Below are 26,729 nucleotides of genomic sequence, written 5' to 3'. Positions count from 1 at the left end.
CTCCACGAAGTGGAGATGTCATTGTCCCCTTTCGTAGGGGCGTGTTTTTACCTCAGGTGCAGGTGCTCCTTCGGTTGGGGCAGTTTCAGTGGCCACTCCTCCTTCACTGTAGTCATAGACCTCACTGTACTCTAGGTCGTATGAATTGTACTGGACGGGAGGGAAGGGACAGGCAACCAGACAGGTAAACCCAGTTAGTACACACATACAAATACGGTATTCCTTTTTCTTTTTCAATAAATCAAAAAAACTGGATACTATGATATGTCACATTCTTCATATGTACATGGCTTTGACTGAGATGACTGATGTTTTTCAGACAGTTCCCAAACAACTATGCTCTCTAACTGTAATGAAGATGGCAGGAGTGCGTAATGTCGATGCGCGTGACGGGGGGGTCGGTGGGGTGGGGTGGGGTGGGGGGGTGTAATGAAGATGGCAGGAGTGCGTAATGTCGATGCCGTGACGGGGGTCGGTGGGGTGGGGGTGGGGGGTGTAATGAAGATGGCAGGAGTGCGTAATGTCGATGCCGTGACGGGGGTCGGTGGGGTGGGGGGGGGGGGTGTAATGAAGATGGCAGGAGTGCGTAATGTCGATGCGCGTGACGGGGTCGGTGGGGTGGGGTGGGGTGGGGGGTGTAATGAAGATGGCAGGAGTGCGTAATGTCGATGCGCGTGACGGGGGTCGGTGGGGTGGGGTGGGGTGGGGGGGGTGTAATGAAGATGGCAGGAGTGCGTAATGTCGATGCGCGTGACGGGGGTCGGTGGGGTGGGGTGGGGTGGGGGTGTAATGAAGATGACAGGAGTGCGTAATGTCGATGCGCGTGACGGGGGTCGGTGGGGTGGGGTGGGGTGGGAGGGTGTAATGAAGATGGCAGGAGTGCGTAATGTCGATGCGCGTGACGGGGGGGGTCGGTGGGGTGGGGTGGGGGTGGGGGGGGTGTAATGAAGATGGCAGGAGTGCGTAATGTCGATGCCGTGACGGGGGGTCGGTGGGGGTGTATTGTACTATATCCTCGATAGAACTATACCCTCTATAGTACTATATCCTCTATAGTACTATATCCTCTATAGTACTATACCCTCTATAGTACTATATCCTCTATAGTACTATACCCTCTATAGTACTATATCCTCTATAGTACTATACCCTCTATAGTACTATACCCTCGATAGAACTATACCCTCCATAGTACTATATCCTCTATAGTACTATATCCTCTATAGTACTATACCCTCTATAGTACTATATCCTCTATAGTACTATACCCTCTATAGTACTATATCCTCTATAGTACTATATCCTCTATAGTACTATACCCTCTATAGTACTATATCCTCTATAGTACTATATCCTCTATAGTACTATACCCTCTATAGAACTATATCCTCTATAGTACTATACCCTCTATTGTACTATACCCTCTATAGTACTATACCCTCTATTGTACTATACCCTCTATAGTACTAAATCCTCTATAGTACTATACCCTTTATAGTACTTTATCCCCTGCAGAACTATACCCTCTATTGTACTATACCTTCTATAGAACTATATCCTCTATAGAACTATATCCTCTATAGTACTATATCCTCGATAGAACTATACCCTCTATAGTACTATATTCTCTATAGTACTATATCCTCTATAGTACTATACCCTCTATAGTACTATATCCTCTATAGTACTATACCCTCTATAGTACTATATCCTCTATAGTACTATATCCTCTATAGTACTATACCTTCTATAGTACTATATCCTATATAGTACTATATCCTCTATAGTACTATACCCTCTATAGAACTATATCCTCTATAGTACTATACCCTCTATTGTACTATACCCTCTATAGTACTATACCCTCTATTGTACTATACCCTCTATAGTACTAAATCCTCTATAGTACTATACCCTCTATAGTACTTTATCCCCTGCAGAACTATACCCTCTATTGTACTATACCTTCTATAGAACTATATCCTCTATAGAACTATATCCTCTATAGTACTATATCCTCGATAGAACTATACCCTCTATAGTACTATATTCTCTATATAACTATATCCTCTATAGAACCCTATCCTCTATAGTACTATATCCTCTATAGTACTATATCCTCTATAGAACTATATCCTCTATAGTACTATACCCTCTATAGTACTATATCCTCTATAGTACTATACCCTCTATAGTACTATATCCTCTATAGTACTATACCCTCTACAGTACTATATCCTCTATAGTACTATATCCCCTATAGTACTATACCCTCTATAGAACTATATCCTCTATAGTACTATATCCTCTATAGTACTATATCCTCTATAGTACTATATCCTCTATAGTACTATATCCTCTATAGTACTATATCCTCTATAGTACTATACCCTCTACAGAACTATATCCTCTATAGTACTATATCCTCTATAGTACTATACCCTCTATAGTACTATATCCTCTATAGTACTATATCCTCTATAGTACTATATCCTCTATAGTACTATATCCCCTATAGTACTATACCCTCTATAGAACTATATCCTCTATAGTACTATACCCTCTATAGTACTATATCCTCTATAGTACTATACAACCGCATCATGCTGTTGGAAAGTAATATTGGGGGGGGGGGGATTTTATATATATAGATGATGAGAATGATTTATTTCAGCTTTTATTTCTTTCATCACATTACTAGTGGGTCAGAAGTTTACAAACACTGAATTAGTATTTGGTAGCATTGCCTTTAAATTGTTTAACTTGGATCAAACGTTTCAGGTAGCCTTCCACAAGGGTGAATTTTGGCCCATTCCTCCTGACAGAGCTGGTGTAACTGAGGCAGGTTTGGAGGCCTCCTTGCTCGCACACGCCTTTTCAGTTCTGCCCTCACATTTTCTATAGGATTGAGGTCAGGGCTTTGTGATGGCCACTCCAATACCTTCACTTTGTTGTCCTTAAGCCATCTTGACATCTTACTTTGGAAGTATGCTTGGGGTCATTGTCCATTTGGAAGACCCATTTGCGGCCAAGCTTTAACTTCCTGACTGATGTCTTGAGATGTTACATCAATATGCCCACATAGTTTTCCTTCCTCATGATGCCATCTATTTTGTGAAGTGCATCAGTCCCTCCTGCAGCAAAGCACCCCCACAACATGATGCTGCCATCCCTGTTCTTCAGGGTTGGGATGGTGTTCTTCGGCTTGCAAGCCTCCCCCTTTTTCCTCCAAACATAACAATGGTCATTATGGCCAAACAATTCCATTTTTGTTTCATCAGACTAGAGGACATTTCTCCAAAAAGTATGATCTTTGTCCCCATGTGCAGTTGCAAACCGTAGTCTGGCTTTTTTTATGGTGGTTTTGGAGCAGTGGCTTCTCCCTTGCTGAGCGGCCATTCAGGTTATGTCGATATAGGACTCGTTTTACTGTGGATATAGATAGTTTTGTACCTGTTTCCTACAGCATCATCACAAGGTCCTTTGCTGTTGTTCTGGGTTTGATTTGCACTTTTCACACCAAAGTACGTTCATCTCTAGGAGACAGAATGCGTCTCGTTCCTATATATATATATATAAATAACTTAACCAGCACTTGCACTTGACCGACCCCCTCAGCACTTAACAAGCACTTGAACCCCCCCCCCCCCCTTCTAGCTATGACTCTACCGACCCCCAGCACTTAACCAGGACTTGACCGCCCCCCTTCTAGCTATGACTCTACCAACCCCCACAGCACTTAACCAGTACTTTCTATCCCTGTGATATGTGGTTGTCCCACCATGACATCTTAAGACGAATGAACTGACTATAAGTTGCTCAGGATAAGAGCATCTGCTAAATGACTAACATGTATATGTAGGAATAGGGCTAGATGTCTGTTAATTGTATTACAGGCAGAGCGTATGAGTGTGTGAGAATAAAACACACTTTTTTTACATTTATTTTTTAAACTTACTTTTCAATATATATATATATATTTTAAATAGCTATATGTTAATGGTATAAAACTTGCATAGTGGCATGTCTGGGAAACGCCTGGTAACAAAAAGAGTTAAAAATGAATGCGCCTGTGTGTTTATAGGTGAAACCTTATGGGCAACCTAAAGATAGCAGGGGATGTAATTACAACTCCGAAAGAAGGGCTTCAGTTAGGTCACAGTTACGGGAAACAGCCTGTAAACACTTGGAAAGACATTAAAAAAACATAACGTCTGTCATTGAGAAACAACGATTCTTCAACTTTTTCCCCTCCCTGAATAAAAAGATTTGGTCCAGTCAACAAAAAAAAACAGACAGAAGGCAGATGAAAGTTGACAGGCTAAGTTGTGCATCCCAAATGAAATCCTATTCCCTATATAGTGCACTTCTTTTTTTTGACCAGGGCCCGTAGGGTGCCATTCAAACAACTGGTGTCCAGTCAAAACAGAGGCTGATACTCTATCTCTATCAGAAGGGACAGATTCATATTAGTCCCAGTTCAACTGATGAACTCATCAAAAATAATATAAGACCGAAGGCGCGATGGGCTGGCTGACTGCCTTGGGTTTCCCTGGACAAGGAAGAGAGAGAGAGAGAAATATGAGAGAGATATGAGAGAGAGAGAGAGAGAGAGAGAGAGAGAGAGAGAAAGAAGAGAGAGAGAGCGGAAACCGATATATTATATTTATGAAGTTGGAGAGCCTGACCAAGCCTGAAGAATTCACCACCACAGGCCAGAGAGTTTGATGAAAGAGATAAATATTGAAGTGTGCTCATAAAAGACTGCGCCTCTCCCTCCATCCCTCTTCTCCTTCCTGCCTCTCCGCTGTTGCATGTGTCTCTGTCTCCAGGCGTGTGTCTGGGTGTTGCAAAGCATCATGGGGTGGGTGGGTGGTCAGGGTATCTCAGGGTCAAAGTCATTCTATAAACATTGAACCCCCTGACCTTTATGTTCTTCAATCCCTTCATCCCTCCATCCTTTCAACCCGCCAAACCTTGTTCCTTTCCTAAGGTCATCTGATTAACAGACCTGAAACACCTGATTGGTTAATAATATAATAATAACTATTGATGTTTTATATTTGTATAATCTAGAAGAGGCCTACCTATAAAGTGTCTCTATCATCTCACGTGTCTTTGAATGCTACCTATTTTCTAATTAGTGTTGTTGAACAGCTTGGGACCAGGCTTGATGGGCTAGCCAGTTGGTTATACATCTACACCAATAGATCTGTGACCAGAATAGAGACAGTGACGTTATAACTCCTAGCAGCAGTAGTTGGTTTTCCAGGTATTGGACAGGGCGTCAGGTCCTTGGTTTTCCAGGTATTGGACAGGGCGTCAGGTCCTTGGTTTTCCAGGTATTGGACAGGGCGTCTAGTAGCAGTACTTGGTTTTCCAGGTATTGGACAGGGCGTCTAGTAGCAGTAGTTGGTTTTCCAGGTATTGGACAGGGCGTCTAGCAGCAGTAGTTGGTTTTCCAGGTATTGGACAGGGCGTCTAGCAGCAGTAGTTGGTTTTCCAGGTATTGGACAGGGCGTCCAGTAGCAGTAGTTGGTTTTCCAGGTATTGGACAGGGCGTCCAGTAGTTGGTTTTCCAGGTATTGGACAGGGCGTCCAGTAGTTGGTTTTCCAGGTATTGGACAGGTCGTCTAGTCGCAGTAGTTGGTTTTCCAGGTATTGGACAGGGCGTCCAGTAGCAGTAGTTGGTTTTCCAGGTATTGGACAGGGCCTCCAGTAGTTGGTTTTCCAGGTATTGGACAGGGCCTCCAGTAGTTGGTTTTCCAGGTATTGGACAGGGCGTCCAGTAGCAGTAGTTGGTTTTCCAGGTATTGGACAGGGCCTCCAGTAGTTGGTTTTCCAGGTATTGGACAGGGCGTCCAGTAGCAGTAGTTGGTTTTCCAGGTATTGGACAGGGCGTCTAGTAGCAGTAGTTGGTTTTCCAGGTATTGGACAGGGCGTCTAGCAGCAGTAGTTGGTTTTCCAGGTATTGGACAGGGCGTCCAGTAGTTGGTTTTCCAGGTATTGGACAGGGCGTCCAGTAGTTGGTTTTCCAGGTATTGGACAGGGCGTCTAGTCGCAGTAGTTGGTTTTCCAGGTATTGGACAGGGCGTCCAGTAGCAGTAGTTGGTTTTCCAGGTATTGGACAGGGCGTCCAGTAGCAGTAGTTGGTTTTCCAGTTATTGGACAGGGCGTCCAGTAGTTGGTTTTCCAGGTATTGGACAGGGCCTCCAGTAGTTGGTTTTCCAGGTATTGGACAGGGCGTCCAGTAGCAGTAGTTGGTTTTCCAGGTATTGGACAGGGCCTCCAGTAGTTGGTTTTCCAGGTATTGGACAGGGCGTCCAGTAGCAGTAGTTGGTTTTCCAGGTATTGGACATATAATGCTTACATTTCCCAGGATGTGGTGTGTGTGTGTGTGTGTGTGTGTGTGTGTGTGTGTGTGTGTGTGTGTGTGTGTGTGTGTGTGTGTGTGTGTGTGTGTGTGTGTGTGATCCCAGGGAAGGAGAGCTGAGCTCCAAGACTCCTGAACCTGGTGCGGTCATTATAGGTATAAATCACTGAGACCTCTCTCTCTCTCTCTCTCACACACACACACACACACACACACACACACACACACACACACACACACACACAACCAAAGTAGAGGATCATATTTTGTGGCAGAAAAAGAGAGGAAAGTTTATAGTGTGAGCTCATATAGTGGAATAGGAAAATGTCAGCGTTTTCCATCAGGATGATATCTGAATATCACACTACATATTCTGCTTCCCAAAATGTCAGCCTATTCACTACATAGTGCACCTCTTTTGACAAGGGCACATTGAGCTCTGGTCAAAGTAGTGCACTATGTAAGGGAATAGGGTGCCATTTGGAGAGAAGCCTTGACATCATTATATTTTGAGTGTGTGGATTTGGTTGAAGAATGAAGCTTTGCAGAGTGGATGGTTGTGGATGGTTTGGGGGATTTTACATGGAGTTGGAGCCAGTTGGGGATTTACATGGAGTTGGAGCCAGTTGGGGATTTACATGGAGTTGGAGCCAGTTGGGGATTTACATGGAGTTGGAGCCAGTTGGGGATTTTACATGGAGTTGGAGCCAGTTGGGGATTTACATGGAGTTGGAGCCAGTTGGGGATTTTACATGGAGTTGGAGCCAGTTGGGGATTTACATGGAGTTGGAGCCAGTGGGGAATTTTACATGGAGTTGGAGCCAGTTGGGGATTTTACATGGAGTTGGAGCCAGTTGGGGATTTACATGGAGTTGGAGCCAGTTGGGGATTTACATGGAGTTGGAGCCAGTGGGGGATTTTACATGGAGTTGGAGCCAGTTGGGGATTTACATGGAGTTGGAGCCAGTTGGGGATTTACATGGAGTTGGAGCCAGTTGGGGATTTACATGGAGTTGGAGCCAGTTGGGGATTTTACATGGAGTTGGAGCCAGTTGGGGATTTACATGGAGTTGGAGCCAGTTGGGGTTTTACATGGAGTTGGAGCCAGTTGGGGATTTTACATGGAGTTGGAGCCAGTTGGGGATTTACATGGAGTTGGAGCCAGTTGGGGATTTTACAAGGAGTTGGAGCCAGTTGGGGATTTACATGGAGTTGGAGCCAGTTGGGGATTTACATGGAGTTGGAGCCAGTGGGGGATTTTACATGGAGTTGGAGCCAGTTGGGGATTTACATGGAGTTGGAGCCAGTTGGGGATTTACATGGAGTTGGAGCCAGTTGGGGTTTTACATGGAGTTGGAGCCAGTTGGGGATTTTACATGGAGTTGGAGCCAGTTGGGGATTTACATGGAGTTGGAGCCAGTTGGGGATTTTACAAGGAGTTGGAGCCAGTTGGGGATTTTACAAGGAGTTGGAGCCAGTTGGGGATTTTACATGGAGTTGGAGCCAGTTGGCATAAAACAACAATTAGACAACGATGATAAAAGCATCAGTGTTCATCTTGAAATATGATACGACAGAGAAGAAATAGGTCAAAATAGATTGAAGACATTTATTTCACATGTGTTCCCTTTGGCAAGTCACTACATGTTTTTACCTCACTAGATTGGCTCTGAGATGCACAGAGGTAGGCTTTGAGCTACTACTCATTGTCAGGATGCAGTGGGATTAACTCACATTGTTCAAGTCTATAAATTACTGTGTAATATGTCTTCAAATGAGGAGGATTTAAAGATAGTCTTTCATGGACAACACACATTTTATAGAAGTGTCCAGCTCACATTACCTGAACACAAAACCCCCACCCTCTCTCTCTCCCTCATTTTCATCTCTCCATCTCCTCTCCCTCACTACCATCTCTCCATCTCCTCTCCCTCTCCCTCTCTCCCTCACTACCATCTCTCCATCTCCTCTCCCTCTCCCTCTCTCCCTCACTACCATCTCTCCATCCCACCCTCTCTCCCGCACTACCATCTCTCCATCTCCTCTCCCTCTCTCCCTCGCTACCATCTCTCCATCTCCTCTCCCTCTCTCACTCACTACCATCTCTCCATCTCCTCTCCCTCACTACCATCTCTCCATCCCACCCTCTCTCTCTCCCCTACCATCTCTCCATCTCCTCTCCCTCACTACCATCTCTCCATCCCACCCTCTCTCTCTCCCTCACTACCATCTCTCCATCCCACCCTCTCTCCCTCACTACCATCTCTCCATCCCACCCTCTCTCCCTCACTACCATCTCTCCATCTCCTCTCCATCTCTCCCTCACTACCATCTCTCCATCCCACCCTCTCTCCCTGACTACTATCTCTCCATCTCCTCTCCCTCTCTCCCTCACTACCATCTCTCCATCCCACCCTCTCTCCCTCACTACCATCTCTCCATCCCACCCTCTCTCCCTCACTACCATCTCTCCATCTCCTCTCCCTCTCTCCCTCGCTACCATCTCTCCATCTCCTCTCCCTCTCCCTCTCTCCCTCACTACCATCTCTCCATCTCCTCTCCCTCTCCCTCTCTCCCTCACTACCATCTCTCCATCTCCTCTCCCTCTCCCTCTCTCCCTCACTACCATCTCTCCATCTCCTCTCCCTCACTACCATCTCTCCATCTCCTCTCCCTCTCCCTCTCTCCCTCACTACCATCTCCCCATCTCCTTTCCCTCTCCCTCTCTCCCTCACTACCATCTCTCCATCTCCTCTCCCTCTCTCCCTCACTACCATCTCTCCATCTCCTCTCCCTCTCCCTCTCTCCCTCACTACCATCTCTCCATCTCCTGTCCCTCTCCCTCTCTCCCTCACTACCATCTCTCCATCTCCTCTCCCTCTCCCCCTCACTACCATCTCTCCATCTCCTCTCCCTCTCTCCTATCCTCCCTCTCCCTCTCTCCCTCACTACCATCTCTCCATCTCCTCTCCCTCTCCCCCACCTCTCTCCCTCACTACCATCTCTCCTCTCCCTCTCCCTCTCTCCCTCACTACCATCCCTCTCCCCCCACCTCTCTCCCTCACTACCATCTCTCCTGCTTTCATCCTTCACTCACCCATAAACTGACCTTTTCCTCCAGGTGAGGTGTTTACCAGATGGCCTTCCTCCTTCACCTCTTCCTCCTTCACCTCTTCCTCCTTCACCCCTTCCTCCTTCACCTCTTCCTCCTTCTCTCTCTCTCTCTCTCTCTCTTCCTCTCCCTCTCTCCTATCCTCCCTCTCCCTCTCTCCTATCCTCTCTCTCTCTCCCCTCTCTCTATTCCTCCCTCCCTCCCTCCCTCCCTCCCTCCCTCCCTCCCTCCCTCCCTCCCTCCCTCCCTCCCTCCCTCCCTCCTATCCTCTCTCTCTCTCCCTCTCTCTCTTCCTCTCTCTCCCCCTCCCCTCCCTCCCTCCCTCTCTCTCTCTCCTCTCCCTCTCCCCTCCCTCTCTCCTATCCTCCCTCTCCCTCTCCCTCTCCCTCTACCTCTCCCTCACTTTCCCTCTACCTCTCCCTCCCTTTCCCTCCCTCCCTCCCTCCCTCCCTCCCTCCCTCCCTCCATACCTCATCCTCTGGTTCCTGTGCCTGTGGCTGCTCCTGGTGAGGCGTTTCACAGTCGGGGCTGTAGTGTTCACAGTAGTCGTACGCTGCCCGCGGGTCGGCCACAATCAGCAGCTGCTGGATGTCACCCTGTAAAGAAGAGAGAAGACGTTAAAACCGATCTCACAACTCACAAGACAAGACTAGTGACACAAAGGGGGAAAGGTCGTACAACTGAATGCATTTAACCCCTCTGAATCCGAGACAGATAAAGAGATATAATATGGTCCTCCAACACCTTCAGGAGATGAGGAGGAGAGAGCTTGTCAGTGTCGGCGCTGGGTATTGGATATGGGTTTTCACCAACCCCAATACCTCAACCATGAGGAAAAAAAGGCTCTTCTCTAGATCCGAGGGCGACATTTGGGGTTACAAGTCTCTGGCAGGGCTGTTTCTCACCACACCACCCAATACATCTCACCCCATACCTCACCTCACCACACCACCCAATACATCTCACCCCATTCCTCACCTCAACACACCACCCAATACATCTCACCCCATACCTCACCTCACCACACCACCCAATACATCTCACCCCATAACTCACCTCACCACACCACCCAATACATCTCACCCCATACTTCACCTCACCACACCACCCAATACATCTCACCCCATACCTCACCTCACCACACCACCCAATACATCTCACCCCATTCCTCACCTCACCACACCACCCAATACATCTCACCCCATACCTCACCTCACCACACCACCCAATACATCTCACCCCATACCTCACCTCACCACACCACCCAATACATCTCACCCCATACCTCACCTCACCACACCACCCAATACATCTCACCCCATACCTCACCTCACCACACCACCCAATACATCTCACCCCATACCTCACCTCACCACACCACCCAATACATCTCACCCCATACCTCACCTCACCACACCACCCAATACATCTCACCCCATACCTCACCTCACCACACCACCCAATACATCTCCCCACATCTCATCTCATCTCACCCCACATCTCACCTCACCCCACCTCACCTCACCTCTCTCCCCACATCTCACCCCACCTCACCTCACCTCTCCCCCACATCTCATCTCACCTCACCCCACATCTCACCTCTCTCACCCCACATCTCACCTCACCTCACCCCACATCTCACCTCTCTCCCCCCACATCTCATCTCACCTCTCCCCACATCTCACCTCACCCCACATCTCACCCCACCTCACCTCTCTCCCCACATCTCACCTCACCTCACCTCTCCCCCCACATCTCATCTCACCTCTCCCCACATCTCACCTCACCCCACATCTCACCCCACCTCACCTCTCTCCCCACATCTCACCCCACCTCACCTCACCTCTCTCCCCACATCTCACCTCACCTCACCACCCAATACATCTCACCTCACCCCACATCTCACCCCACCTCACCTCACCTCTCTCCCCACATCTCACCCCACCTCACCTCACCTCTCTCCCCACATCTCACCTCACCTCACCACCCAATACATCTCACCTCACCCCACATCTCACCTCACCTCACCACCCAATACATCTCACCTCACCTCTCTCCCCACATCTCATCTCACCTCACCCCACTGTAATGTACTGTAGTATTCTGATTCTAACTGTCACTGCCAGATCACATTACAAAAGGAACATTTGAGAACAGAATACAGTTCAGTTCTAATGTTGTTTCTATACAGAGTGGAAATCAAACAAACGTGTAACAGAAGACCATTGTAGATTATGTGCCTGATAATAGAGACAGACAGACAGACAGACAGACAGACAGACAGACAGACAGACAGACAGACAGACAGACAGACAGACAGACAGACAGAGACAGACAGACAGACAGACAGACAGACAGACAGACAGACAGAGACACACACACACACACACACACACACACACACACACACACACACACACACACACACACACACACACACACAGGGTGTTTCTGTTCTACAGTCATCCCCCAACCCAACCTTTTTGGACAGCGAGTCCTATTTCTCACCTTGTGTACCAATGGAACTCTATTTCCTACACAGTGCATTACTTTTGACCAAAAGACCATACTAACCATACTAAAAGTATTGCAGTATGTAGGCAATAGGGTGGCATTTTGGAGGCAGCTCAGCCTTCCTGATGTAGAAGAATGTGACAGATAAATAACCAGAGTCTGTACTTATGAAATATCTGAGGCCGTCTGTTTTTCATGAACATTTGGAAAAGGAAATTAGATCCCTCACTTCTCCATTCCCCTCCCTCCCTCCCTCCCTCCCTCCCTCCCTCCCTCCCTCCCTCTCTCCGCTTGACTACCTCCCTCCCTCCCTCCCTCCCACCCTCCGCTTGACTCCCTCCCTCCCTCCCCCTCCCTCCCTCCCTCCCTCCCTCCCTCCCTCCCTCCCTCCGCTTGACTCCCTCCCTCCCTCCCTCCCTCCCTCCCTCCCTCCGCTTGACTCCCTCCCTCCCTTCCTCCCTCCCTCCCTCCCTCCCTCCGCTTGACTCCCTCCCTCCCTCCCTCCCTCCCTCCCTCCGCTTGACTCCCTCCCTCCCTCCCTCCCCTCCCTCCCTCCCTCCCTCCGCTTGACTCCCTCCCTCCCTCCCTCCCTCCCTCCCTCCCTCCCTCCCTCCCTCCCTCCCTCCGCTTGACTCCCTCCCTCCCTCCCTCCCTCCCTCCCTCCCACCCTCCGCTTGACTCCCTCCCTCCCTCCCTCCCTCCCTCCCTCCCTCCCTCCCTCCGCTTGACTCCCTCCCTCCCTCCCACCCTCCCAGCCAAAGGCTCTTTGTCTTCTGCATGATCTTATCCCAAGGAATGTTTAAACCAGGAACTCTCTCTTTCTCTCCCCCTCTCCCCTTCTCCCTACATTACTCTATCGCCCCCCCCTCTCTCTCTCTCTCTTTCTCTCTCTCTCTCTCTTTTCCCTCTCTCTCTCTCTCTCTTTCTCTCTCTCTCTCTCTCTCTTTTCCCTCTCTCTCTCTCTTTTCCCCCCTCTCTCTCTCTCTTTTCCCCTCTCTCTCTCTCTCTCTGTGGAGAATATTAACTAGCAGTGTGTGTGTGTAAAGTAAAAGTATAGATACCTGAATAGAAAATGACTCCTGTAAAGGCAAAAGCCATCCAGTGAAACACTATTTCAGTAAAAGCAACAAAAAAAAAATATTATTGAAATATTATATTATTAAAATATTTGGTTTTAAACACACTTAAGTATCAAAAGTAAAATGGAATTGCTAAAATATACTTAAGTATCAAAATAATTTCAAATTCCTTATATTAAGCAAGCAGACGGCATTATTATTATAGATATTTTTTAAACTTACAGATATCCAGGGGAATGCTCCAACACTCAGACATAATTTACAAACAAAGCTTTTGTTTAGTGAGTCCTCCAGATCAGAGGCTAGTAGGGACGACCAGGGATGTTCTCTGTTTAGTGAGTCCTCCAGATCAGAGGCAGTAGGGACGACCAGGGATGTTCTCTGTTTAGTGAGTCCTCCAGATCAGAGGCAGTAGGGATGACCAGGGATGTTCTCTGTTTAGTGAGTCCTCCAGATCAGAGGCAGTAGGGACGACCAGGGATGTTCTCTGTTTAGTGAGTCCTCCAGATCAGAGGCAGTAGGGACGACCAGGGATGTTCTCTGTTTAGTGAGTCCTCCAGATCAGAGGCAGTAGGGACGACCAGGGATGTTCTCTGTTTAGTGAGTCCTCCAGATCAGAGGCAGTAGGGACGACCAGGGATGTTCTCTGTTTAGTGAGTCCTCCAGATCAGAGGCAGTAGGGATGACCAGGGATGTTCTCTGTTTAGTGAGTCCTCCAGATCAGAGGCAGTAGGGATGACCAGGGATGTTCTCTGTTTAGTGAGTCCTCCAGATCAGAGGCAGTAGGGATGACCAGGGATGTTCTCTGTTTAGTGAGTCCTCCAGATCAGAGGCTAGTAGGGACGACCAGGGATGTTCTCTGTTTAGTGAGTCCTCCAGATCAGAGGCAGTAGGGACGACCAGGGATGTTCTCTGTTTAGTGAGTCCTCCAGATCAGAGGCAGTAGGGATGACCAGGGATGTTCTCTGTTTAGTGAGTCCTCCAGATCAGAGGCAGTAGGGACGACCAGGGATGTTCTCTGTTTAGTGAGTCCTCCAGATCAGAGGCTAGTAGGGATGACCAGGGATGTCCTCTGTTTAGTGAGTCCTCCAGATCAGAGGCAGTAGGGATGACCAGGGATGTTCTCTGTTTAGTGAGTCCTCCAGATCAGAGGCAGTAGGGATGACCAGGGATGTTCTCTGTTTAGTGAGTCATCCAGATCAGAGGCTAGTAGGGATGACCAGGGATGTTCTCTGTTTAGTGAGTCCTCCAGATCAGCGGCAGTAGGGATGACCAGGGATGTTCTCTGTTTAGTGAGTCCTCCAGATCAGAGGCTAGAAAGGGTGACCAGGGATGTTCTCTGTTTAGTGAGTCCTCCAGATCAGAGGCTAGTAGGGATGACCAGGGATGTTCTCTGTTTAGTGAGTCCTCCAGATCAGAGTCAGTAGGGATGACCAGGGATGTTCTCTGTTTAGTGAGTCCTCCAGATCAGAGTCAGTAGGGACGACCAGGGATGTTCTCTGTTTAGTGAGTCCTCCAGATCAGAGGCAGTAGGGATGACCAGGGATGTTCTCTGTTTAGTGAGTCCTCCAGATCAGAGGCAGTAGGGATGACCAGGGATGTTCTCTGTTTAGTGAGTCCTCCAGATCAGAGGCAGTAGGGATGACCAGGGATGTTCTCTGTTTAGTGAGTCCTCCAGATCAGAGGCTAGTAGGGATGACCAGGGATGTTCTCTGTTTAGTGAGTCCTCCAGATCAGAGGCAGTAGGGATGACCAGGGATGTTCTCTGTTTAGTGAGTCCTCCAGATCAGAGGCAGTAGGGATGACCAGGGATGTTCTCTGTTTAGTGAGTCCTCCAGATCAGAGGCTAGTAGGGATGACCAGGGATGTTCTCTGTTTAGTTAGTCCTCCAGATCAGAGTCAGTAGGGATGACCAGGGATGTTCTCTGTTTAGTGAGTCCTCCAGATCAGAGGCAGTAGGGATGACCAGGGATGTTCTCTGTTTAGTGAGTCATCCAGATCAGAGGCTAGTAGGGATGACCAGGGATGTTCTCTGTTTAGTGAGTCCTCCAGATCAGCGGCAGTAGGGATGACCAGGGATGTTCTCTGTTTAGTGAGTCCTCCAGATCAGAGGCTAGAAAGGGTGACCAGGGATGTTCTCTGTTTAGTGAGTCCTCCAGATCAGAGGCTAGTAGGGATGACCAGGGATGTTCTCTGTTTAGTGAGTCCTCCAGATCAGAGTCAGTAGGGATGACCAGGGATGTTCTCTGTTTAGTGAGTCCTCCAGATCAGAGTCAGTAGGGACGACCAGGGATGTTCTCTGTTTAGTGAGTCCTCCAGATCAGAGGCAGTAGGGATGACCAGGGATGTTCTCTGTTTAGTGAGTCCTCCAGATCAGAGGCAGTAGGGATGACCAGGGATGTTCTCTGTTTAGTGAGTCCTCCAGATCAGAGGCAGTAGGGATGACCAGGGATGTTCTCTGTTTAGTGAGTCCTCCAGATCAGAGGCTAGTAGGGATGACCAGGGATGTTCTCTGTTTAGTGAGTCCTCCAGATCAGAGGCAGTAGGGATGACCAGGGATGTTCTCTGTTTAGTGAGTCCTCCAGATCAGAGGCAGTAGGGATGACCAGGGATGTTCTCTGTTTAGTGAGTCCTCCAGATCAGAGGCTAGTAGGGATGACCAGGGATGTTCTCTGTTTAGTTAGTCCTCCAGATCAGAGTCAGTAGGGATGACCAGGGATGTTCTCTGTTTAGTGAGTCCTCCAGATCAGAGGCAGTTAGGATGACCAGGGATGTTCTCTGTTTAGTGAGTCCTCCAGATCAGAGTCAGTAGGGATGACCAGGGATGTTCTCTGTTTAGTGAGTCCTCCAGATCAGAGGCAGTGGGGATGACCAGGGATGTTCTATGTTTAGTGAGTCCTCCAGATCAGAGGCTAGAAGGGATGACCAGGGATGTTCTCTGTTTAGTGAGTCCTCCAGATCAGAGGCTAGAAGGGATGACCAGGGATGTTCTCTGTTTAGTGAGTCCACCAGATCAGAGGCAGTAGGGGTGACCAGAGATGTTCTCTGTTTAGTGAGTCCTCCAGATCAGAGGCAATAGTGATGACCAGGGATGTTCTCTTGATAAGTGTGTGAATTAGACCATTTTCCTGTCCTGCCAAGCATTCAAAATGTAACGAGTACTTTTGGGTGTCAGGTAAAATATATGGAGTAAAAAGTACATTATTTTATTAATATACTTTAGTGAAGTAAAAGTTAAAGTTGTCAACAATATAAATAGTAAAGTACAGATACCCCAAAAAACTACTTAAGTAGTACTTTAAAGTATTTTAATTTAAGTACTTTACACCTCTGTGTGTGTGTGTCTGTGTGTGTGTGTGTGTGTCTGTGTCTGTGCGTGCATGCGTCTATGTGTGTGTGTGTGCATTTGTGTTTCCGTGTGTGTGTCTGTGCATTTGTGTTTGCGTGTGTGTGTCTGTGTGCGTGTGCATTTGTGTTTGCGTGTGTGTGTCTGTGTGCGTGTGCATTTGTGTTTGCGTGTGTGTGTCTGTGTGCGTGTGCATTTGTGTTTGCGTGTGTGTGTCTGTGTGCGTGTGCATTTGTGTTTGCGTGTGTGTCTGTCTGTGTGTGTGTGCATGCGTCCGTGCACATGTGTGTGCGTGTGCATTTGTGTGTGCGTGTGCATTTGTGTTTGCGTGTGCATTTGTGTTTGCGTGTGCATTTGTATGTGCGTGTGCATTTGTGTGTGCGTGTGCATTTGTATGTGCGTGTGCATTTGTGTGTGCGTGTGCATTTTATATGTTTGCGTGTGCATTTGTATTTGCGTGTGTGCATGTATGCGTGTGTGTGTGTAACTCAAACTTGAGTATATCAGTTTTTCATCTGTTGCTCCCCTCAGCAAACATAAACTAACATGACATTAACTAAGTGGAGGCTATAAATACATCAATACAATGAAAGAGGTCAATAAGTGAAGAGATGAGCTCATAAAGGGTCAAGAGGTCAATAAGTGAAGTGTTCCTACGATGACATCATAAAGGGTCAAGAGGTCAATAAGTGAAGTGTTCCTACGATGACATCATAAAGGGTCAAGAGGTCAATAAGTGAAGTGTTCCTACGATGACATCATAAAGGGTCAAGAGGTCAATAAGTGAAGTGTTCCTACGATGACATCATAAAGGGTCAAGAGGTCAATAAGTGAAGTGTTCCTACGATGACATCATAAAGGGTCAAGAGGTCAATAAGTGAAGTGTTCCTACGATGACATCATAAAGGGTCAAGAGGTCAATAAGTGAAGTGTTCCTACGATGACATCATAAAGGGTCAAGAGGTCAATAAGTGAAGTGTTCCTACGATGACATCATAAAGGGTCAAGAGGTCAATAAGTGAAGTGTTCCTACGATGACATCATAAAGGGTCAAGAGGTCAATAAGTGAAGTGTTCCTACGATGACATCATAGAGGGACAGTATGAAGAGCAGACCAAGCTGACCGGCACTAGCAGGGCCAGACCCACTCAACCAGAGCATTTAGGCACTGTATCGCAGTGTTAGAGGCGTCACTACAGACCTGGGTTCAATCCCGGGCTGTATCATAACCAGTCGTGATCGGGAGTCCCATAGGAATGCACACAATTGTCACAGCGTCGTCCGGGTTACGGGGAGGGTTCGGCCAGGGTAGGCTGTCATTGTAATTAACAATTTGTTCTAAACTGACTTGTAAAATATATATTTTTTGCAAAAACAGATACACAAACAAATAGTTAACGTTAAGCTGGGCTCTCACGATATAAACCCAGACCAGGACAGACCCAGGCCAGACCCAGGCCAGACCCAGAACAGCCCAGGCCAGGCACAGAACAGACCAAGCTAGACCAGGACAAACCAGGCCAGACCCAGACACAGACAACGACAGACCAGGTAAGACTCAGGCAAGACCCAGGACAGACCACGTAAGACCCAGACACAGACAACGACAGACCAGTTAAGACCCAGTTTAGACCCAGGACAGACCAGTTTAGACCCAGGCCAGACCCAGGACAGACCAGTTTAGACCCAGGCCAGACCCAGGACAGACCAGGTAAGACCCAGGAGAGACCAGGTAAGACCCAGGACAGACCAGGTAAGACCCAGGACAGACCAGGTAAGACCCAGACACAGACAACGACAGACCAGATAAGACCCAGGTAAGACCCAGGACAGACCAGTTTAGATCCAGGCCAGACCCAGGCCAGACCAGGTAAGACCCAGGACAGACCAGGCTAAAGTGATTTCCAAATGGCACCCGATTTCCTGTATAGTGTACTACGTTAGACCAGGGCCCATAGGGCATAGGGTGACATTTGGGATGCAAACAAACTTACTACTACTATCAGACCAGAGCAGACCAGGCAACTCTAGTACTGGCAAACCAGGAAACTCTAGTACTGTCAGACCAGTGCAGACCAGGCAACTCTAGTACTATCAGACCAGAGCAAACCAGGCAACTCTAGTACTATCAGACCAGAGCAAACCAGGCAACTCTAGTACTATCAGACCAGAGCAGACCAGGCAACTCTAGTACTATCAGACCAGAGCAAACCAGGCAACTCTAGTACTATCAGACCAGAGCAAATCAGGCAACTCTAGTACTGTCAGACCAGAGCAAACCAGGCAACTCTAGTACTGTCAGACCAGAGCAGACCAGGCAACTCTAGTACTATCAGACCAGAGCAGACCAGGTAACTCTAGTATTGTCAGACCAGAGCAGACCAGGCAACTCTAGCGCTATCAGACCAGAGCAGACCAGGCAACTCTAGTACTATCAGACCAGAGCAGACCAGGCAACTCTAGTACTATCAGACCAGAGCAGACCAGGCAACTCTAGTACTGTCAGACCAGAGCAGACCAGGCAACTCTAGTACTATCAGACCAGAGCAGACCAGGCAACTCTAGTATTGTCAGACCAGAGCAGACCAGGCAACTCTAGTACTATCAGACCAGAGCAGACCAGGCAACTCTAGTACTATCAGACCAGAGCAGACCAGGCAACTCTAGTACTATCAGACCAGAGCAGACCAGGCAACTCTAGTATTGTCAGACGAGAGCAGACCAGGCAACTCTATCTAGTACTATCAGACCAGAGCAGACCAGGCAACTCTAGTACTATCAGACCAGAGCAGACCAGGCAACTCTAGTATTGTCAGACGAGAGCAGACCAGGCAACTCTAGTACTATCAGACCAGAGCAGACCAGGCAACTCTAGTATTGTCAGACGAGAGCAGACCAGGCAACTCTAGTATTGTCAGACGAGAGCAGACCACACCAGAGAGCAGAGAGGAAGCACATCCAGATTTAGGGGAGGAGGACTAGCAGAATAATTTCTGACATCTGTCATAATGAGATCCATCTGTCTGGAGTCTCCCGTCAGGCCTGACCAGTAAACCTTAATAGCAGTGTGTGTGTGTGTGTGTGTGTGTGTGTGTGTGTGTGTGTGTGTGTGTGTGTGTGTGTGTGTGTGTGTGTGTGTGTGTGTGTGTGTGTGTGTGTGTGTGTGTGTACTGTATTTTATACCATCTGCGCCTATGCTGCTCGGCCATCGCTCATCCATATAGTTATATGTAGATATTCTCAGTCAACCCCTTTAGATTTGCGTATTAGGTAGTTGTTGTGGAATTGTTAGATTATTTGTTAGTTATTACTGCACTGTTGGAACTAGAAGCGCAAGCATTTTGCTACAGTCGCATTAACATCTGCTAAACATGTGTATGTGACCAATAACATTTGATTTGATTTGATAATCGCAAGTTACCTGGACCTATTGTCAAGTTAGCAGGTTGTTAGCTAGCTAGCTAACATGACTGAACAACGTTGTTTGTTTATCAAACCAATAATTAGCAACCCCAGGATTAGATTAAAACAGCCCGCGTCATGGTTTGGGAAATTATATAAAAGGTTTATGAATCCCAGTATAAAGAAAAGGGAGATATCTGGTAATATCTATATAACTGTTTAGGCGACTATGTCTGTAAAGCTGAAAGTATTCCTGTCGTGGATCTGTGCTTCATTTTCCCTCTCTGACACGGAGGCTGTATGACAGAGAACTTGCAAAGTCTACTCAGACTGGTCTGCGCTTTTGGTTGTAACAGGCGATGAAATTATACAATATATCAACATTGCTCACTTTGCGCACTGCTCCAAAGTAACCAAATGTACAAATATAACAACAGAACAGTCATCAGGGTCTGGGTCTACATCCCTGTTCTCCGTCACTGATTCATTATATTTTAAACACTGATGGAGGAATAGATGTGTAGGAAGAGACGACGAAGAGAAGCAGGTGAGATGTTCCCACCAGACTACACCTCACTAACTCAGATGTTCCCACCAGACTACACCTCACTAACTCAGATGTTCCCACCAGACTACACCTCACTAACTCAGATGTTCCCCACCAGACTACACCTCACTAACTCAGATGTTCCCCACCAGACTACACCTCACTAACTCAGATGTTCCCCACCAGACTACACCTCACTAACTCAGATGTTCCCACCAGACTACACCTCACTAACTCAGATGTTCCCCACCAGACTACACCTCACTAACTCAGATGTTCCCCACCAGACTACACCTCACTAACTCAGATGTTCCCACCAGACTACACCTCACTAACTCAGATGTTCCCCACCAGACTACACCTCACTAACTCTTCTTCCCACTGACATTTCTATGAACTCAGATGTTCTGTTCCCACCAGACTACACCTCACTAACTCAGATGTTACCACCAGACTACACCTCACTAACTCAGATGTTCCCCACCAGACTACACCTCACTAACTCAGATGTTCCCACCAGACAACACCTCACTAACTCAGATGTTACCACCAGACTACACCTCACTAACTCAGATGTTCCCTACCAGACTACACCTCACTAACTCAGATGTTCCCCACCAGACTACACCTCACTAACTCAGATGTTCCCATCAGACTACACCTCACTAACTCAGATGTTCCCCACCAGACTACACCTCACTAACTCAGATGTTCCCCACCAGACTACACCTCACTAACTCAGATGTTACCACCAGACTACACCTCACTAACTCAGATGTTCCCACCAGACTACACCTCACTAACTCAGATGTTACCACCAGACTACACCTCACTAACTCAGATGTTACCACCAGACTACACCTCACTAACTCAGATGTTCCCACCAGACTACACCTCACTAACTCAGATGTTCCCACCAGACTACACCTCACTAACTCAGATGTTCCCACCAGACTACACCTCACTAACTCAGATGTTCTGTTCCCACCAGACTACACCTCACTAACTCAGATGTCCCCACCAGACTACACCTCACTAACTCAGATGTTCTGTTCCCACCAGACTACACCTCACTAACTCAGATGTCCCCACCAGACTACACCTCACTAACTCAGATGTTCTGTTCCCACCAGACTACACCTCACTAACTCAGATGTTCCCCACCAGACTACACCTCACTAACTCAGATGTTCCTACCAGACTACACCTCACTAACTCAGATGTTCCCCACCAGACTACACCTCACTAACTCAGATGTTACCACCAGACTACACCTCACTAACTCAGATGTTCCCACCAGACTACACCTCACTAACTCAGATGTTCCCCACCAGACTACACCTCACTAACTCAGATGTTCCTACCAGACTACACCTCACTAACTCAGATGTTCCTACCAGACTACACCTCACTAACTCAGATGTTCCTACCAGACTACACCTCACTAACTCAGATGTTCCTACCAGACTACACCTCACTAACTCAGATGTTCCCCACCAGACTACACCTCACTAACTCAGATGTTCCCACCAGACTACACCTCACTAACTCAGATGTTCCCACCAGACTACACCTCACTAACTCAGATGTCCCCACCAGACTACACCTCACTAACTCAGATGTTCTGTTCCTACCAGACTACACCTCACTAACTCAGATGTTCCTACCAGACTACACCTCACTAACTCAGATGTTCTGTTTCTACCAGACTACACCTCACTAACTCAGATGTTCCCACCAGACTACACCTCACTAACTCAGATGTTCCCACCAGACTACACCTCACTAACTCAGATGTTACCACCAGACTACACCTCACTAACTCAGATGTTACCACCAGACTACACCTCACTAACTCAGATGTTTCCATCAGACTACACCTCACTAACTCAGATGTTCCCCACCAGACTACACCTCACTAACTCAGATGTTCCCCACCAGACTACACCTCACTAACTCAGATGTTCCCCACCAGACTACACCTCACTAACTCAGATGTTCCCCACCAGACTACACCTCACTAACTCAGATGTTCCCACCAGACTACACCTCACTAACTCAGATGTTCCCCACCAGACTACACCTCACTAACTCAGATGTTCCCCACCAGACTACACCTCACTAACTCAGATGTTCCCCACCAGACTACACCTCACTAACTCAGATGTTCCCCACCAGACTACACCTCACTAACTCAGATGTTCCCCACCAGACTACACCTCACTAACTCAGATGTTCCCCACCAGACTACACCTCACTAACTCAGATGTTCCCACCAGACTACACCTCACTAACTCAGATGTTCTGTTCCTACCAGACTACACCTCACTAACTCAGATGTTCCCCACCAGACTACACCTCACTAACTCAGATGTTCCCACCAGACAACACCTCACTAACTCAGATGTTCCCCTCCAGACTACACCTCACTAACTCAGATGTTCCCCACCAGACTACACCTCACTAACTCAGATGTTCCCACCAGACAACACCTCACTAACTCAGATGTTCCCCACCAGACTACACCTCACTAACTCAGATGTGGGTTTTCCCTTCTCCAGAAATGTTCTCCTGCCAAGCTAAATTTGCCTGGCTTCTTCCCACTGACATTTCTATGATCACCCACAGTCGACGCAAAGTGGATGCAATCATAATGGTAATCATATTGGGGGGGGGGGGCATACTCATCTGTAATCATCCAGCGTTGCTTGCTTGTTTTACCTTAGGAATGAGGACCCACAGTCACACTCGCTCTTTGTCTCTATCTCTCTCCCTCCATCCATCGCTACTTTCTCCCTCCCTATCTCTCTCTTCCTCCCTCCCTATCTCTCTCTCCCTCCATCCATCTCTACTTTCTCCCTCCATCTCCACTCTCTCTCTCTCCCTCCATCTCCACTCTCTCTCCCTCTATCTCCACTCTTTCATTCTCTCTCTCTCTCTCTCTCTCTCTCTACCTCTCTACCTCTCTACCTCTCTCTCTCTCTCTCTCTCTCTCTCTCTCTACTCTCTCTCTCTCTCTCTCTCTCTCTCTCTCTCTCTCTCTCTCTCTCGACCTCTCTACCTCTCTCTCTCTCTCTCTCTCTACCTCTCTCTCTCTCTCTCTACCTCTCTCTCTCTCTCTCTCTGTCTCTGTCTCTCTCTCTCTCTCTACCTCTCTCTCTCTCTCTCTCTCTCTCTCTACCCCTCTGTCCCCGTACAGTTGTTTTTATGATTTTCTGGCATCTCTCTGGTATCTCGTAAGGACTCCTGTTATGATTTATTGTACTGTCTGCGTCTGGAAAGAAGGACGATTGGCAGGTATTTCAAAAGTGATAAATTGAAAGCGATAAGTCAGCTTTAATATCTACCAGAGGACGTACAGTGTGTGTTAGTGGGATTGTGTTCTGTCTAGCGTGTAAACACAATGCTCAAAGTCATCTCCTGTAACATGACTACTATAACAACTTACAGATGTAGGATCTTAATTTGAGCCAGTTTTCTACAGCAGGAAAATTAATCCTGCACCAACAGAAAATGTGAATTATTATGTGGATTATAATTACTGAACAGTTTTGTAGTGGTTGATACATTTTGTGTCAGGGCAAATCAAGTCTGAAATCTCAAAGTGGAAATTACAAACTTTAGTACAACTACTACAACTACTAATACTACTGCTGCTACTGCTACTACTGCTACTATTTCTACTGCTACTACTGCTACTATTTCTACTGCTACTACTACTACTATTTCTACTGCTACTACTACTACTATTTCTACTGCTACTACTACTACTATTTCTACTGCTACTACTACTACTATTTCTACTGCTACTACTACTACTACTGCTGCTACCACAAATTCTGCTACTGTTACTCAAATCAAAATCAAATCACATTTTATTGGTCACATACACACGGTTAGCAGATGTTAATGCGAGTGTAGCGAAATGCTTGTGCTTCTGGTTCTGACAGTGCAGTAATATCTAACAAGTAATCTAACAATTCCACAACAACTACCTAATACACACAAATCTTAAAGGGCTGAATGAGAATAGGTACATATAAATACATGAATGAGCGATGGCCGAACTGCATAGGTAAGGTGCAATAGATGGTATATAATACAGTATATACATGTGATATGAGTAATGTAAGATATGTAAACATTATTAAAGTGACTAGTGATCCATTTGTTAAAGTGGCCAGTGATTGGGTCTCCATGAAGGCAGCAGCCTCTCTGGGCTAGTGGTGGCTGTTTAGTAGTCTGATGGCCTTGAAATAGAAGCTGATCTTCAGTCTCCCGGTCCCAGCTTTGATGCACCTGTACTAACCTCCCCTTCTGGATGATAGCGGGGTGAACAGGCAGTGGCTCGGGTGGTTGTTGTCCTTGATGATCTTTTTGGCCTTCCTGTGACATCGGGTGCTATAGGTGTCATAGAGGGCAGGTAGTTTGCCCCCAGTGATGCGTTGTGCAGACCGCACCACCCTCTGGAGAATCTTGCGAATGAGGGCGGAGCAGTTGCCATACCAGGCTGTGCTACAGCCCGACTGGATGCTCTCGATTGTGCATCTGTAAAAGTTTTGGGTGACAAGACACATTTCTTCAGCCTCCTGAGGTTGAAGAGGTGCTGTTGCGCCTTCTTCAACACACTGTCTGTGTGGGTGGACCATTTCAGTTTGTCGTTGATGTGTACAACGAGGAACTTAAAACTTTACACCTTCTCCACTGCTGTCCCGTCGATGTGGATAGAGAGGTGCTCCCTCTGCTGTTTCCTGAAGTCCACAATCATCTCCTTTGTTTTGTTGATGTTGAGTGAGAGGGTTAGGGTTAGGGTTCCAGCCACCACACTCTGAGTGCCCTCACCTCCTCCCTGTAGGCTGTCTCATCATTGTTGGTAATCAAGCCCACTACTGTTGTGTCGCCTGCAAACTTGATGATTGAGTTGGAGGCGTGAATGGCCACGCAGTCGTGGGTGAACAGAGAGTAATAGAGGGGGCTGAGCACGCACCCTGGTGGGTCCCCAGTGTTGGTCAGCGAAGTGGAGATGTTGTTTCCTACCTTCACCACCTGGGGGCAGCCTGTCAGAAAGTCCAGGACTCAATTGCACAGGGCAGGGTTGAGACCCAGGGCCTCGAGCTTGATGATGAGCTTGGAGGGTACTATGGTGTTGAATGCTGAGCTGCAGGAGCGGTATAGATACTCTTAATGATCGGCTATGAAAAGGCAACTGACATTTACTACTGAGGTGCTGACTTGTTGCACCCTCGACAACTACCGTGATTATTATTATTGGACCATTCTGGTCATTTATGAACATTTGAACATCTTGGCCATGTTCTGCTCAATCTCCACACGGCACAGCCAGAAGAGGACTGGCCACCCCACATAGCCTGGTTCCTCTCCACCCGGCACAGCCAGAAGAGGACTGGCCACCCCTCATAGCCTGGTTCCTCTCTACCCGGCACAGCCAGAAGAGGACTGGCCACCCCACATAGCCTGGTTCCTCTCCACCCGGCACAGCCAGAAGAGGACTGGCCACCACTCAGACCCTGGTTCCTCTCTAGATTTCTTCCTAGGTTTTGGCCTTTCTAGGGAGTTTTTCCTAGCCACCGTGTTTCTACACGTGCATTGCTTGCTGTTTGGGGTTTTAGGCTGTGTTTCTGTACAGCACTTTGAGATATCAGCTGATGTACGAAGGGCTATATAAATAAATTGGATTTGATTTGTAGTCAATGAACAGCATTCTTACATAGGTATTCCTTTTGTCCAGATGGGATAGTGCAGTGTGCAGTGTGATGGCAATTACATCGTCTGTGGATCTATTGGGGTGGTATGGAAATTGAAGTGGGTCTAGGGTGGCCAGTAAGGTGGAGGTGATATGATCCTTGACTAGTCTCTCAAAGCACTTCATGATGACAGAAGTGAGTGCTACGTAGCGATACTCATTTAGTTCTGTTAACTTTGCCATCTTGGGTAAAGGAACAATGGTAGCCATATTGAAGCATGTGGAGTAGCCGCAGTAGTAGCAGTAGTAGTAGTAGTAGCAGTACTAGTAGTAGTAATAGCAGTAGCAGTAGTAGTAGTAGTAGCAGTAGTAGAAGTATTAGTAGTAATAGTAGTAGTAATAGTTGTAGTAGTAGTAGCAGTAGTAGAAGTATTAGTAGTAATAGTAGTACTAGTAGTAGTAGTAGCAGTAGCAGTAGTAGTTGTAGTAGCAGTAGTAACAGTAGTTGTAGTAGCAGTAGTAACAGTAGTAGTAGTAGCAGTAGTATTAGTAGCAGTAGTAGTAATAGCAGTAGTAGTAGTAGTAGTAGTAGTAGTAGCAGTAGTAATAGTAATATTAGTAGCAGTAGTAATAGTAGTAGTAATAGTAGTAG

General features: G+C 47.3%; 1 protein-coding gene across 1 annotated transcript in view; it reads right to left on the bottom strand.

The window, feature by feature from the left end:
- LOC115114042 (collagen alpha-1(XI) chain-like) overlaps positions 1-26,729 on the bottom strand; it is a 193,322-nt gene that overhangs the window by 122,332 nt on the left and 44,261 nt on the right. Inside the window, exons 5-6 of the mRNA XM_065013638.1 lie at positions 9,956-10,081; positions 52-150 (exon numbers count right to left, since the gene is read on the bottom strand). Coding sequence (XP_064869710.1) covers positions 52-150; positions 9,956-10,081 — 225 coding nt within the window. The remainder of the gene's footprint in view (positions 1-51; positions 151-9,955; positions 10,082-26,729) is intronic.

The sequence above is a fragment of the Oncorhynchus nerka genome, linkage group LG9b, assembly GCF_034236695.1.
Source record: "Oncorhynchus nerka isolate Pitt River linkage group LG9b, Oner_Uvic_2.0, whole genome shotgun sequence".
Taxonomy (NCBI): Eukaryota; Metazoa; Chordata; class Actinopteri; order Salmoniformes; family Salmonidae; genus Oncorhynchus; species Oncorhynchus nerka.
Note: the sequence above shows the minus strand (reverse complement) of the source record. Positions and strands in the feature narration are given on the sequence as shown.